At 16.6% G+C, this 12,369-nt stretch overlaps 5 protein-coding genes and 1 pseudogene across 5 annotated transcripts, besides 1 other annotated feature; 4 read left to right on the forward strand and 2 right to left on the reverse strand.

The window, feature by feature from the left end:
- PRSY57_1462350 (hypothetical protein) lies at positions 1-1,138 on the reverse strand (annotated as a pseudogene; the record flags this gene model as incomplete).
- Positions 1-1,138: a sequence feature.
- Positions 1,139-1,565: 427 nt separating this feature from the next.
- PRSY57_1462400 (replication factor C3, putative) lies at positions 1,566-2,874 on the forward strand (the record flags this gene model as incomplete). Its single annotated transcript, XM_012910220.2, has 2 exons — positions 1,566-1,610; positions 1,885-2,874. The coding sequence occupies 2 exons, from the start codon at positions 1,566-1,568 to the stop codon at positions 2,872-2,874; spliced, it is 1,035 nt and encodes a 344-aa protein (XP_012765674.2).
- Positions 2,875-4,043: 1,169 nt separating this feature from the next.
- PRSY57_1462500 (DNA polymerase alpha subunit, putative) lies at positions 4,044-5,663 on the forward strand (the record flags this gene model as incomplete). The annotated part of the gene is made up of 1 exon (XM_012910221.2): positions 4,044-5,663. The coding sequence occupies one exon, from the start codon at positions 4,044-4,046 to the stop codon at positions 5,661-5,663; it is 1,620 nt and encodes a 539-aa protein (XP_012765675.1).
- Positions 5,664-6,318: 655 nt separating this feature from the next.
- On the forward strand, positions 6,319-7,329 carry PRSY57_1462600 (DNA-directed RNA polymerase III subunit RPC4, putative; the record flags this gene model as incomplete). The annotated part of the gene is made up of 1 exon (XM_012910222.2): positions 6,319-7,329. One exon carries the CDS (start codon positions 6,319-6,321, stop codon positions 7,327-7,329), a length of 1,011 nt encoding a protein of 336 aa, XP_012765676.2.
- Positions 7,330-8,877: 1,548 nt separating this feature from the next.
- Positions 8,878-10,481, forward strand: PRSY57_1462700 (fam-a protein; the record flags this gene model as incomplete). Its single annotated transcript, XM_020115359.1, has 5 exons — positions 8,878-9,141; positions 9,439-9,508; positions 9,655-9,764; positions 9,917-10,150; positions 10,383-10,481. 5 exons carry the CDS (start codon positions 8,878-8,880, stop codon positions 10,479-10,481), a joined length of 777 nt encoding a protein of 258 aa, XP_019970016.1.
- Positions 10,482-11,157: 676 nt separating this feature from the next.
- PRSY57_1462800 (hypothetical protein) lies at positions 11,158-11,525 on the reverse strand (the record flags this gene model as incomplete). Its single annotated transcript, XM_020115360.1, has 2 exons — positions 11,158-11,295; positions 11,430-11,525. The coding sequence occupies 2 exons, from the start codon at positions 11,523-11,525 to the stop codon at positions 11,158-11,160; spliced, it is 234 nt and encodes a 77-aa protein (XP_019970017.1).
- Positions 11,526-12,369: the final 844 nt, after the last annotated feature.

The following is a 12,369-nucleotide window of genomic DNA, read 5'->3' on the forward strand; positions in this document are numbered from 1 at the left end:
AATAAATGAATAGTAGTATTTATAACATAATATATATATATATATATATATATATATATACTTATATACTAATTTTAAAAAAAATGACACGTGAAAAACATCAATGTCTTAATTTTTTTCTATTTATAAACATTTATTCAGATATGTTCTTACAATGATTATACAATATACATATAAAGGATCATATATATATTTATATTTATATATTCAATACAAGATGGACATAACCTTATTGTATTATATTATATTATATTATATATAATAGTTTTTAATTAAGAATAAAATTAAAAATGAAAAAAAAGCAAAAAAGAATATTTTTAGAAAATAATAAAATAATTAATTATAAAAACAAATCATTTCCCTATCATTTTTTTTTTTTTTAAATATATATTCTGGTTAAATAAAAGAAATAAAATTTAAACTATAAAATATCATTATACTCTATAAGATAGTTTTGTTTCCTTTTTTTCTTTTTCTTTTTTTTATGTTATATTATTAGGATAAATTTTTATTGTATAAATTCATTTTAAATTGAATTGTGATTATATATTTATATATAGTTTTCTAAAAAAAATTAGCACAAATATTTTTTAAATGTGTACATAGGTATAGCACACACAAATGTAGGTATTTGTGTTCAAAACATCCATTTATTTTTATATACAATATTGTTATTTTTTTGATTATTTGATTTGATTTGATTTTTTAAATAACAGAACAAGATATTGCATATATCTTTGTAAGAATAAATAATTATAAGAACTATAATATATAGAAATATATTAAAAAAGAAACTCAGTATTACAAAAGCAAAATTATCTAGAACTTAAATTAAAAAAAAAAAATAAATAAAATGTGTATATAATTATTTTTCTTACTTTTTCACGAAAAAATAAAAATAAGCTCATATGATATAATTAAAAATATCTTATGTATAAGAAAAAATATAATAAAAATATTAAAATTTGGAATTTTAAAATTAAATTACATATATTATATATATATATATATATATATATATAATTTTTTTTTTTTTTTTTTTTTCCTTTTTTTTTTTTATACATAAGTTTTGAATTAAAAATATTTAATGAATATAAGATAAAAATGAATAAATTTAGCTGTATATTATATTAATGAGAAAATTATATTTATAGCTTTATTTTTATTTATTTAGCTCATTTATTATATGTATATATATATATATGTATATTAAAAGGTAATAACATAATAATATATATTTATACACATTTAGGTATACAATATCAAGTATGAAAAAAGATATTCATATAAATATAATATTTTCATTATTTTAAAAAGACAAAATGCATTTCAGGAAATATAATATTTAGTTGAATACAATATATATAGCAAGTTTTTCTTTTTTCATTTCTATATTATTATTATATAATCTTAAAAATTATATATATACATTCTTTTCAGTTTTACTTTAGTTATTATATAATAAACATATAAAGCAACAAATAAATAAATAAATAAATAAATATATATATATATATATATATATATATACATACATATATTTATATTATTTATGTGTAATAAGAATGACCGAAGTTGAGCAACAAAGAAGAAGTGAACTAACCCCATGGGTATATAGAAAAGATTACGAATGATTATATAAAAAGAGTTATATTATTTATATATATGAAAATGTGTATTATTATAAATTATATTTTGATTTGTTTCCATTTATATATAATATAATGAGAAATGGAATTATATATATATATATATATATATATATATATATATATATATGTATGTATATATTTATGTAATTTTCGAACACTTGTAATATTATATTTGTTGAACAAAAATAGTCATATATATATTATTTTTAATTTATTCTTTTTTTTATTTTAGGTTGAAAAATATAGACCAAATGTGCTAAATGATATAATATCGCATGAACAAGTAATATCAACTATTAAAAGATTCGTTCAGAAAGGTGAGTTACCACATTTACTTTTACATGGTCCCCCAGGTACAGGGAAAACATCTACGATATTGGCTGTGTGTAAAGAATTATATGGAGATAAGAGAAGTTCATTTGTTTTAGAATTGAATGCTTCTGATGATAGAGGTATAAACGTTATTCGTGATCAAATAAAAACATTTGCTGAATCAAAAAATCATTATACAACATGTGAAAAAACAACTTTAAAATTAATTATTCTAGATGAAGCAGATCATATGACATATCCTGCTCAAAACGCTATGAGAAGGATTATGGAGAACTATGCTAAAAATGTGCGTTTTTGTTTGTTATGTAATTATGTAAATAAAATAACTCCCGCTATACAATCTAGATGTACGGCTTTTCGTTTTGCCCCTTTAAAAAAAGAATATATGAAAAATAAAGCACTAGATATAGCAAAATCTGAGAATGTAAATTTAACTGAAGGAGGAATAGATAGTCTTATACGTGTAGGACATGGAGATATGAGAAGAATTTTAAATTGTTTACAAGTAGTATCATTAAGTCATAAAAATCTTGTCATTGATGAAAATGTTATTTTATCAACATTAGATATCCCATTACCTAGTGAAACCAAGAAAATATTGGAATATTTTACAAAAGGTTCTATAAAAGAATCATACGAATTTGTTAGTAATTTACAATATGATAAAGGATATTCAACAAAAGATATTATGATGTGTTTATATGAATCAGTTTTAACATATGATTTCCCTGATTCGGCTTTTTGTCTTTTACTTAAAAATTTTGGAGAAATAGAAGAAAGATGTTCTTCTGGAGCTAGCGAACAAATTACTTTATCTGCTTTAATTAGTGCATTCGTAGAATTTCGAACAGAACTTTTCAAATTAAAATATGATATGAGCAACATTTAAATTATATAATAAAAGAATATAAACATATATATATTTCTTACATTAATTTATGCAAATATATATATATATATATATATATATATATATCAATGTTGTCTTAATTAATTATTCGATGGAAAAACTGTAATCGTAAAACAGTTTAATTTTTTTCTTCTTTTTTTTTTAACTTTTATACATTTTTGTTTTAACTAAAATATATATATATAAACACATAAAATATATATATTAAAAGGTGATTTATAAAAAATATATACAAAAAATATTTATACATATATATATATATATATATATATATATATATATATATATTTATATATATATATATATAATACTTTCTAAAAATTAAATCGAACTTTAAGGAATATTAATATATATATTGTAAAAATATATGTACAAACCAAAATATTTTTTTTATTAAATAATATATATTAAAATATATACCTTCCCATTATGTAAAGATTTTATAATGAAGGAAGCTTTATATATATATATATATATACTTTTTTTTATTCGTTAATCTATTATTTGTCTATTATAATGTGAGAAATAAGAATTTATAAATAATTATGTGTAGCCACATGTGTAATTTTGTTTAAACATTTAAATATAAACCTTATGAGAAAGTTTAAATATAAATAATATATATATATATATATATAAATATATTTATTTATTTATATGAATATGTGACCCTCTTATTAATTTTTATGGAAAAGTAAAATAAAATATAAAGAAATGAAATAATAATATAAGTTCATTCATTTATATATATGAACATTTAAAATTTTTTTAAAATAGATAAAATAAGTGATCAAACTTTAAACGGTACAAAAATATAAAATTAAGGGAATCAATATATAATTTTATGTGTACATGAAATAGTGTGAAAAAATAAAATAAAATAAAATAAAATACATTATATATATATAAATAATATATATATTCATATCAATTACACAGCTATTATATTTTTACATATTTTGTGAAAAAAAAAAAAAAAGAAGAAAAAAATAATAATGTGGCCATTTTAAAATAATTAACTCTTTTAAATATATATATATATATATATATATATATATATATATAATCCATAATACATATTAATTAATTAATTAATTTATTCATTTATTTATTTATTTATTTTATTTTATTTTTTGTAAAGTGAAAATATGAAGGACATAAAACAGGCAGACGTAAAACATTATCTAGAAACTTATTACACAGATAACAGTATAGGTGATGATTTGAAAGAGGCCTTTGATTATATTGAAAGAAATAAACATAAGAACAATTTCCATAAATTATTTGAAGATTATTTAGAAGATTATAATAAGAAGTTATTAAAAAATGGAACCTTGTTAAGAGATCATGTGGTTTATGAATATGAAAGAGTAAAACAGTATAACAGTGAATTAATTGAAACGGAAGGAAGGAGTTGTAATAATAAATATCATTATTATATTAATTATGTGAATAGTATAAATGAGAATTATAAATTTTTAGGTCTTGACACAAATGTAATATGTGATTGTATAAATAAGAAGATATCATTATTTTTAGAATTATTTTTAAAATATTCTAAGAAGTTAAATTTAAATATAGAAATTGAACCAATATTAAATATGAGTGATGATGAATCGTATATATTTGGTCGTATATATACAGAAAATGAAATGAATATAAGTGAATCTAATATAATATTGGAAGGGAATATGAAATGGAATAATGGTGATAAAGCTCAATTATTAAATTTGACTGATATGAGAAATGTATGTTTTTTTTTAGGACAAATATTAGCTATAAAAGGTAAAAAAGAAATTAATCAATTTAGTATAAAATATTATGTTAGTAATGTATATGCTGGATTACCAAGTCATTTAAAAGTTCAAATAGATAAAGAATTTGTATTAAAACATTTTAATACAAAAGAAATAGAAGAAGATAATAAGATACATGAAAATATATTACATTTATATAATAATGAAAATATTCATATAATGATTTGTAATGGATATATTTATAATGATAATAATTATAGTGAAAATTTGGATAATTTCTTAAAAGTTGTAAATGAGAAACTACCTCACGTTGTATTAATTTTTGGACCTTTTTTATATATTCGTAATTTTAGTGAAACTATTCAAAAAATAGGTGATATTAATATTATTTATGAAAATTTATTCAAAAAAATAACTAAATTTGCAAAAAATGAAATATTAGAAAAAACACATTTTTTTATAATACCATCAATATATGATTCTATAAATATATATCCATTACCTCAACCACCTTTTTATTATGAAAATAGTAATATCAATTCACCTAATGTACATTTTTTATCAAACCCTTCTTATATATATATAAATGAATTAAAAATTGCTTTAACATCATGTGATATTGTATATAATTTAACAAGAAATTTATTATGTAGACCTAGTGAACTCAAATTATTTTATTTATTTGAACAAATACTAAGACAATTATCTCTATTCCCTTCATATCCATCTGAATATAATATTGAAATAACGAAATTCAAAAATCTTCTATTTCAACCTAATAGATTACCTGATATTTTTATATACCCATCCTTTACAAATGAAAAATCTTATATAAAAGAAGTACACAAAAAATTATTTATATGTCCTTATTCAATTGATGTTAATAAAGCTCAGCCAAGTAAGTTCTTTTCTAATATATACATACTACCCCCAAACGAGACAAATGAATTATCGAAGAGGGTCGTTTTGGAAAATATTTTTATCTGTAACAATAAAACGAATAATATTTAATAAATTTTTTTTTTTTTTTTTTTTTTAATTTTTTCTTCTATGAACATATCCTGAATAAAAATAAGTATTATTTTTTATATGTATAATAATACCTATTTCATCATTTATATAATATATTTTCAACAATATTTTATATTTTTTTATTATATAACTTCTTTTTTTAGCATTTAAGCACTTAACTTTTTTTTTTTAAAAAAAAAAAAAAAAAAAAAAAAAAAATATTAATTTATGGCAATTATAATGTAATATTGTTTTAAATTTTGATATTCCATTAAATAATATTATATAATATATTATTTATGTACATATAATCAATGCTGTTTTATTTTATGAATTCTACAAAAATGTATTTATATTTTATGTACCTTATTATATAATATATTTATAATATTATAAATCAATTGATGTTTTATTTTTTTTATTCATTAACATAACTAATGAGATAAAAAAAAAAAATATAAAAATAAAGTTTCTTCTTTATAATATTTCTAATTAATAAAATAATGAACAGGTAATAAATCAATAAATTATAATTATATATATATATATATATATATATATATATTTATTTATTTATTTATTTATTTTATTTTATTTTATTTTATTTGTATATTTATTCATTTAATTATTTTAAATTTCATACTTTTAATAAATAATGAGCAATAGATATAATCATGATGAATATAGCTTGAGAAGAAGTATCAATAATAGGCTTAGAAGTAAATCAAGTTTTTTAAATAATCGTGATGAAAATAATCAAAATATTACTTTAAAAAAATTTGTGCCAAATATAGATAATTTGAAAAATGAAAATAATGTAAGAAAAAATGACAACGATAATAAATTTGAAGAAGATGAAGAAGGTTTAAATAACAAACATCTTGAGCAGCTAATAAAAAAAACCATAAATATCGATTTAGAAAAAGAAGGTATATCTACAAAAACAACAAATAAAAATAAATATAATAATAAAGAATATCCTTCTCATGCTATCGACCCAGCGACATTAAATAATAATGTAAATTTATTAAATATAGAAGCTTTGAATTTATGTAAAGAAGAAAGTTTAGAAAAAAAAAACAAAATCAAAACTTCCATTGATATATATGAATTAAATAATATAAGTAAAAATATTTTCTACAATAAAAAATGTGCATCTGGTGATGTACACTTTTTACCATTAACATTACCATTCTTTAATAAAAATGAAAAACAGAAAAAAATAAGAAAACTACTTCTAGATAAGGAGCCTTTCTTTTTTTCTATCCAATTACCAAATATGTTACCTGCTCTTTTATCAAAGGAGGAGGAACAACAAAATGTTGAACAAACAAAAAATGATACGAAACAAAATGATGAAACAGAAAAAAATGATAAAAAGAAAAAAAGTATAATTAATAAATCTTCTAAGAATGATTCTTATCAACTTAGCAATATCCATACAATACCAAATGGAAAATTTGCAAAACTCATTATTTATAAAAATAAAAAAATTAAAATGAAAATAAATGATATATTGTTTGATATTAATGAAGGATCCGCTTGTACCTTTTCTCAAGAAATTGGATGTTTTATAAAAGAAAATTCAGAATTTATTTTTTTAGGTAACTGTGATTATAAGTTAGTAGCAACACCAAATATTGAAAGGATAATACATAAGAAGTAATATATATTTTAACAATATATATGATTTTAATTTTTTTTTTTTTTTTTAAGTCATATATTAATATGTGCACATTTTTTTGGTATATAAAAATTTAATATTTGTGTTACAACACTGATGAAAATATATATATATATATATATATATATATATATTTATTTATTTTTTTTTTTTTATTCTTTTTTATATTTTATTATTATTGTTTTTAATATATTATATGTGGATATTAAATATTTTATTAAGAATATCTTTATATATATATATATATAATATACCATAATAATATGTGGAAAAAACTTTAATTCAAAAAATAAATAATTTATATATATATATATATATATGTAAAATTTATTTGATTTTTTGCCTATAAAATAATGGGAATAACTTGAATTATTTTGTTGAATATAATAATATTATATACCTTGTATTTTTTTTTTTTTTTTATATATATATAGTCACCAATAAATTGTTATTTATGCGTAATTTTTTTTTTTTTTTCCAAATAAGTCATTATTAATTTATCAATAATACTTTATTTAAAAAAAAATGAATAAATGTTTATAAATAAATATATGCAAATTTAATGTGCCTTAAAATCATATAGGTAACGTCTACTTTTTAAGAATATATTTTATTTTGAATAAGAATTATTATTAAATTTATATTTAAAAAATTTTCTTCTTATTTTTTATTAATACTTATTATATTATTTTATTTTATTTTTTATTTTTTGGGTTATCTTTAGAACGTTTACTTAACAAATTTTAGATTTTATTATAATAGAAATGTCTTAACTTTTCCTTATGCAAAATAAGTGTTATAAATATATTTATGTACATATATTTATTCATATATATATTTTTATTTAATATATATAAAAGATTAATATTTATTTTGTGTCCTTCTTTGCATGCGCAATATACTTGTTATTTTTTTATATTTTAATAAAATCGTTTACATGAATATTTTTCATATTTTAAAACAAATAAATATATATTATAATAATTATGTATTATTTAGTAAATAAATAAGTAACATAAAAATATATAAAGGGGAATTTATCTATGGAATATATATATTATATATAAAAACAAAAATATTATAAAGAAATACTGAAACAAAGGAATTAAAAGAATGATACTATATAAAATGAAATGTTAAAAAATATAATCATAAATATAAATACAAATATAATATTTATATATAATGATTTATATATTGTTATATAATATATATATGTAAACATATAGGAACTATATAAACATTATTTTAGCATAAAGATATCTTCAATTTAGTAATATGTAATTTTCAGATTAATTCTTTGATCATTTTTTATTTTATTATTTTAAAAGTTTCTTTTTCCTTTATTAGAAATACATCTTTAAATAAAATATTTTTATATATTCCAATATATATATATATATATATATATATATATATACAAATACATATAAATATTTTAATATATTTATATTATATATGTATATATTTTTCTTCTTTCTATATAATTATTTTTTTTGGTATACGTCAAATGCAAGTACGTATTTCAAAATGAGTAATTCAAATGAAAATAACGAATTGGACATAGACGATCGTTTAAAGTCAATGGAACATTTGGTTTGTAAAGATGAGAAAGAAATAATGAAAGTTAATGAAATTATAGAAGAAGCTTCAAATGTGTTATATAACTTTTCTATAAAGCAAGATGATTATTACAAATATAGTACGATTGATGAAGACTCTCATTTGTATTTTAAGAAAGTTAATAACACTGATGTGGGGAAAATTGATTTACTCTTTCAGGATCCATCAAAAGTAGACTTATAAAAAGAAAAATTATATTCTATTAAAAAAAAAAAAAAAATGTAATATGTAATAATTTGATACATACATATATATATATATATATATATTATATTATATTATATTATATTATATTATATTATATTATATTATATTATATTATATTATATTATATTATTATGAGAAAAAAAAAAGTAGACAGAAATTTATTATTAACATACATGATCCATATTAATAACTTCATTATTTTTATGATTCTTACAATAAAAAAAATATAGATGTTTGTATCATTTTTTTAATTCTTGTTAGTTTGAAAAAATTATACAAACCATTTGGGACGAAAATGGCACAAGAAAATTTGATCCATATTTTATAGAAGGTTTTAAAAGAATAAAAAAAAAAAAAAATAATATATATAAATATATATATATATATATATATATGTGATATAATTTGATATTCTAATGTTATATTATTATTATTATATACTTATATATTATGACGTGTTTGTAACTTTTTCTCAAGGCAAAATATTGCGCATATATGACAAGGATACAATTTTAGTGAGACAAAGTTACAAAGGAACTTTAGGAAAAGAGGGAAGATATTTTTATATTGTAGCTCAAAAAAAGAAGGTAGAATAAATAATTCATATTATTATTTTATTTTATTTTATTTTATTTTTTGATTATCATATAAAATTTATAAGAATTTTATTTATTATACAGTTTATATAATATATATTATTTCATTATAATATATATAAATATATTTTTTTATTTTATAGCTAAATAATAATACGTATCTTATAACTTGCGTATCCTTAAATATAAATGATAATAATGAAAAGTGCACAAGTAATTTTATTAATCCATTTATACATAGCGCTAATTCCTTTACCCTAAACATTGAATGCGATGAAAATATTAAGAATTCGTCATTAAAAAGGATGTATATTAATTTATCTGGTTATCATATTAAACGTGAAGATAACTGTATAAAATTTACTTATGTATCTTCTGTAAGTTTATAATTATATTAAATTATATTTATATTTCTAAAATTATTCCTTAATAATAAATTTTTTCTTTGTTTTTTTTTTTTTTTTTATAAATTTCATTTTTATTTCTTTTTGGTTCATTATATACATATACATATACATACATATAAGTAATAGAAATAATAAAAATCTAATGAATTTATTTATATGTATCGTATTTTTTTTTTTTTTTTTTTTTTCTATCCTTTTATAGATTGAACTAGATACGTCTCCTTTGATTCCCCAATTTATTATAAGAAAAGTCAAAGCGAAGAAAATGTTGCAGTTAAATACCTTAAGACAAAGTATTTGATAAATCGATAAAATATATGTTACATGAATAAATATATATATATATATATATATATAAGATATATTTATTCATATGTATATAAAAATTTTATATATTTTTTTTTCTCATTATTTACTTTTAATATAAATGGGAACATATATATATTTATAACATTCCTGAAACAAAACGTATCTGCTCAATATATCATTATGATATTTATGATAATATTTGGTACATATCTTCACATATATGTACTTACATTTTTTTTTTTTTTTACCTTTTCGAGTTATATACAACTTGAATTTATGTATTTATATTATTATATACATTTTGTATATATATATATATATATATATATATATTTGTTATATGACGTTTTTTATTGAAAAATGTCTTTTTTCAAAAATGATACAAAAACAGTTTTTTTTTTTTTTTTTTAAAGAACAATTATAATATATACATATTAATATATATATATATATATATATATATATTGTTATAATTTTAATAAAACAGAAAAAAAAGAAAAAATTAGAAACATTTATTGCAAATATTAATACAATACTTACAATTATTATGTCATTATGATATTATTAAAAAAAAAAAAAAAAAAAAAAAACACAATTCTATTTACTATAAATAATATAAAAAGATTATTATAGATATTAAATATTTAATAAACAAAAAGATTTTCCTTCTAATGATAATTAATCAAGCTTGTATAATTATTAAAATCTTCTATATTTTTATTGTTATTTGTTAAGTTATAATTAGGGATAGAATTTTTAGAGTATATTTTTTTCTTGAATTTATCAAATTTGAGATTAAAGAAATTCTGAAAAAAAAAAGATAAAATAAAATAATATTATATAAAAAATATATTTAACTTTTATATATATAATATAAATTATATATATTTTTTTTGGACAATATGCATACATATATATATATATATATATATATTATTACATCAAATATTAGATTCTTGAAATAAAAGGTAGGTATGATTAACATAGCCATTCCTAAAATGTGTTTCCAGGTTTTATTACTTTTCTTTATAATCATATTGTAAAACCTTATAATTTGAACAGTAATAAAATAATTATTATATTAAATATACTTTATAAATTTATTTTTCAGTTTATTTCAATTCTTTTATTTTTCCCTTTATTGGTTATATATATATATATATATTAGTATATATAACCTAAAAAAGAAATAAGAAAACCTATTTGACTTATTTATTTTGTTTACTTAAATATTATTATTAATAATTATTATCATATTGTATATAAAAGAAAAGAATAATCCATAATATAAATTTTTTTTTTTGAAAAAATAAATTGAATTTTAATATGATCTAACATAATAATATAATATATAAAAAATATGTGTATTTATTATATATAATAACAAAAAATAATTATATATATAATATATAATATATATATGTATATATAAATTATAAGCAATATATAATAAAAATACTATTGAATATTATTAGGTATATATAAAATATATATATAATATATATAATATATTTAGTTAATAATAAAAAATATCTTTTAATAATATATTTGAAAATATATACAGAAAAATTTTAAGTTCCCTTTTTTCTTATATATATATAAATATTTTCTTTTTTTATATACAAAAAGAAAAGTTATTATTTTATATTATATTTATTTATATTAATATATCATAGTAATATATTTAATTAAAATGTCAATTTAACATTTATCTTGAATATTCAATATATATATTATATATATATTTATATATTTATTATTTTAACTTCAAGATTTGTTATTATTATGTTTTATTTGTATTAATCCCATTTTTTTCTTTATTTTTTTTTTCTTTTTTTTTTTTTTTTTTTTTTTTTTTTATTTTTTTTTTTTTTTTTTTT

This window comes from Plasmodium reichenowi, chromosome 14 (genome assembly GCF_001601855.1).
Source record: "Plasmodium reichenowi strain SY57 chromosome 14, whole genome shotgun sequence".
Classification (NCBI taxonomy): Eukaryota; Apicomplexa; class Aconoidasida; order Haemosporida; family Plasmodiidae; genus Plasmodium; species Plasmodium reichenowi.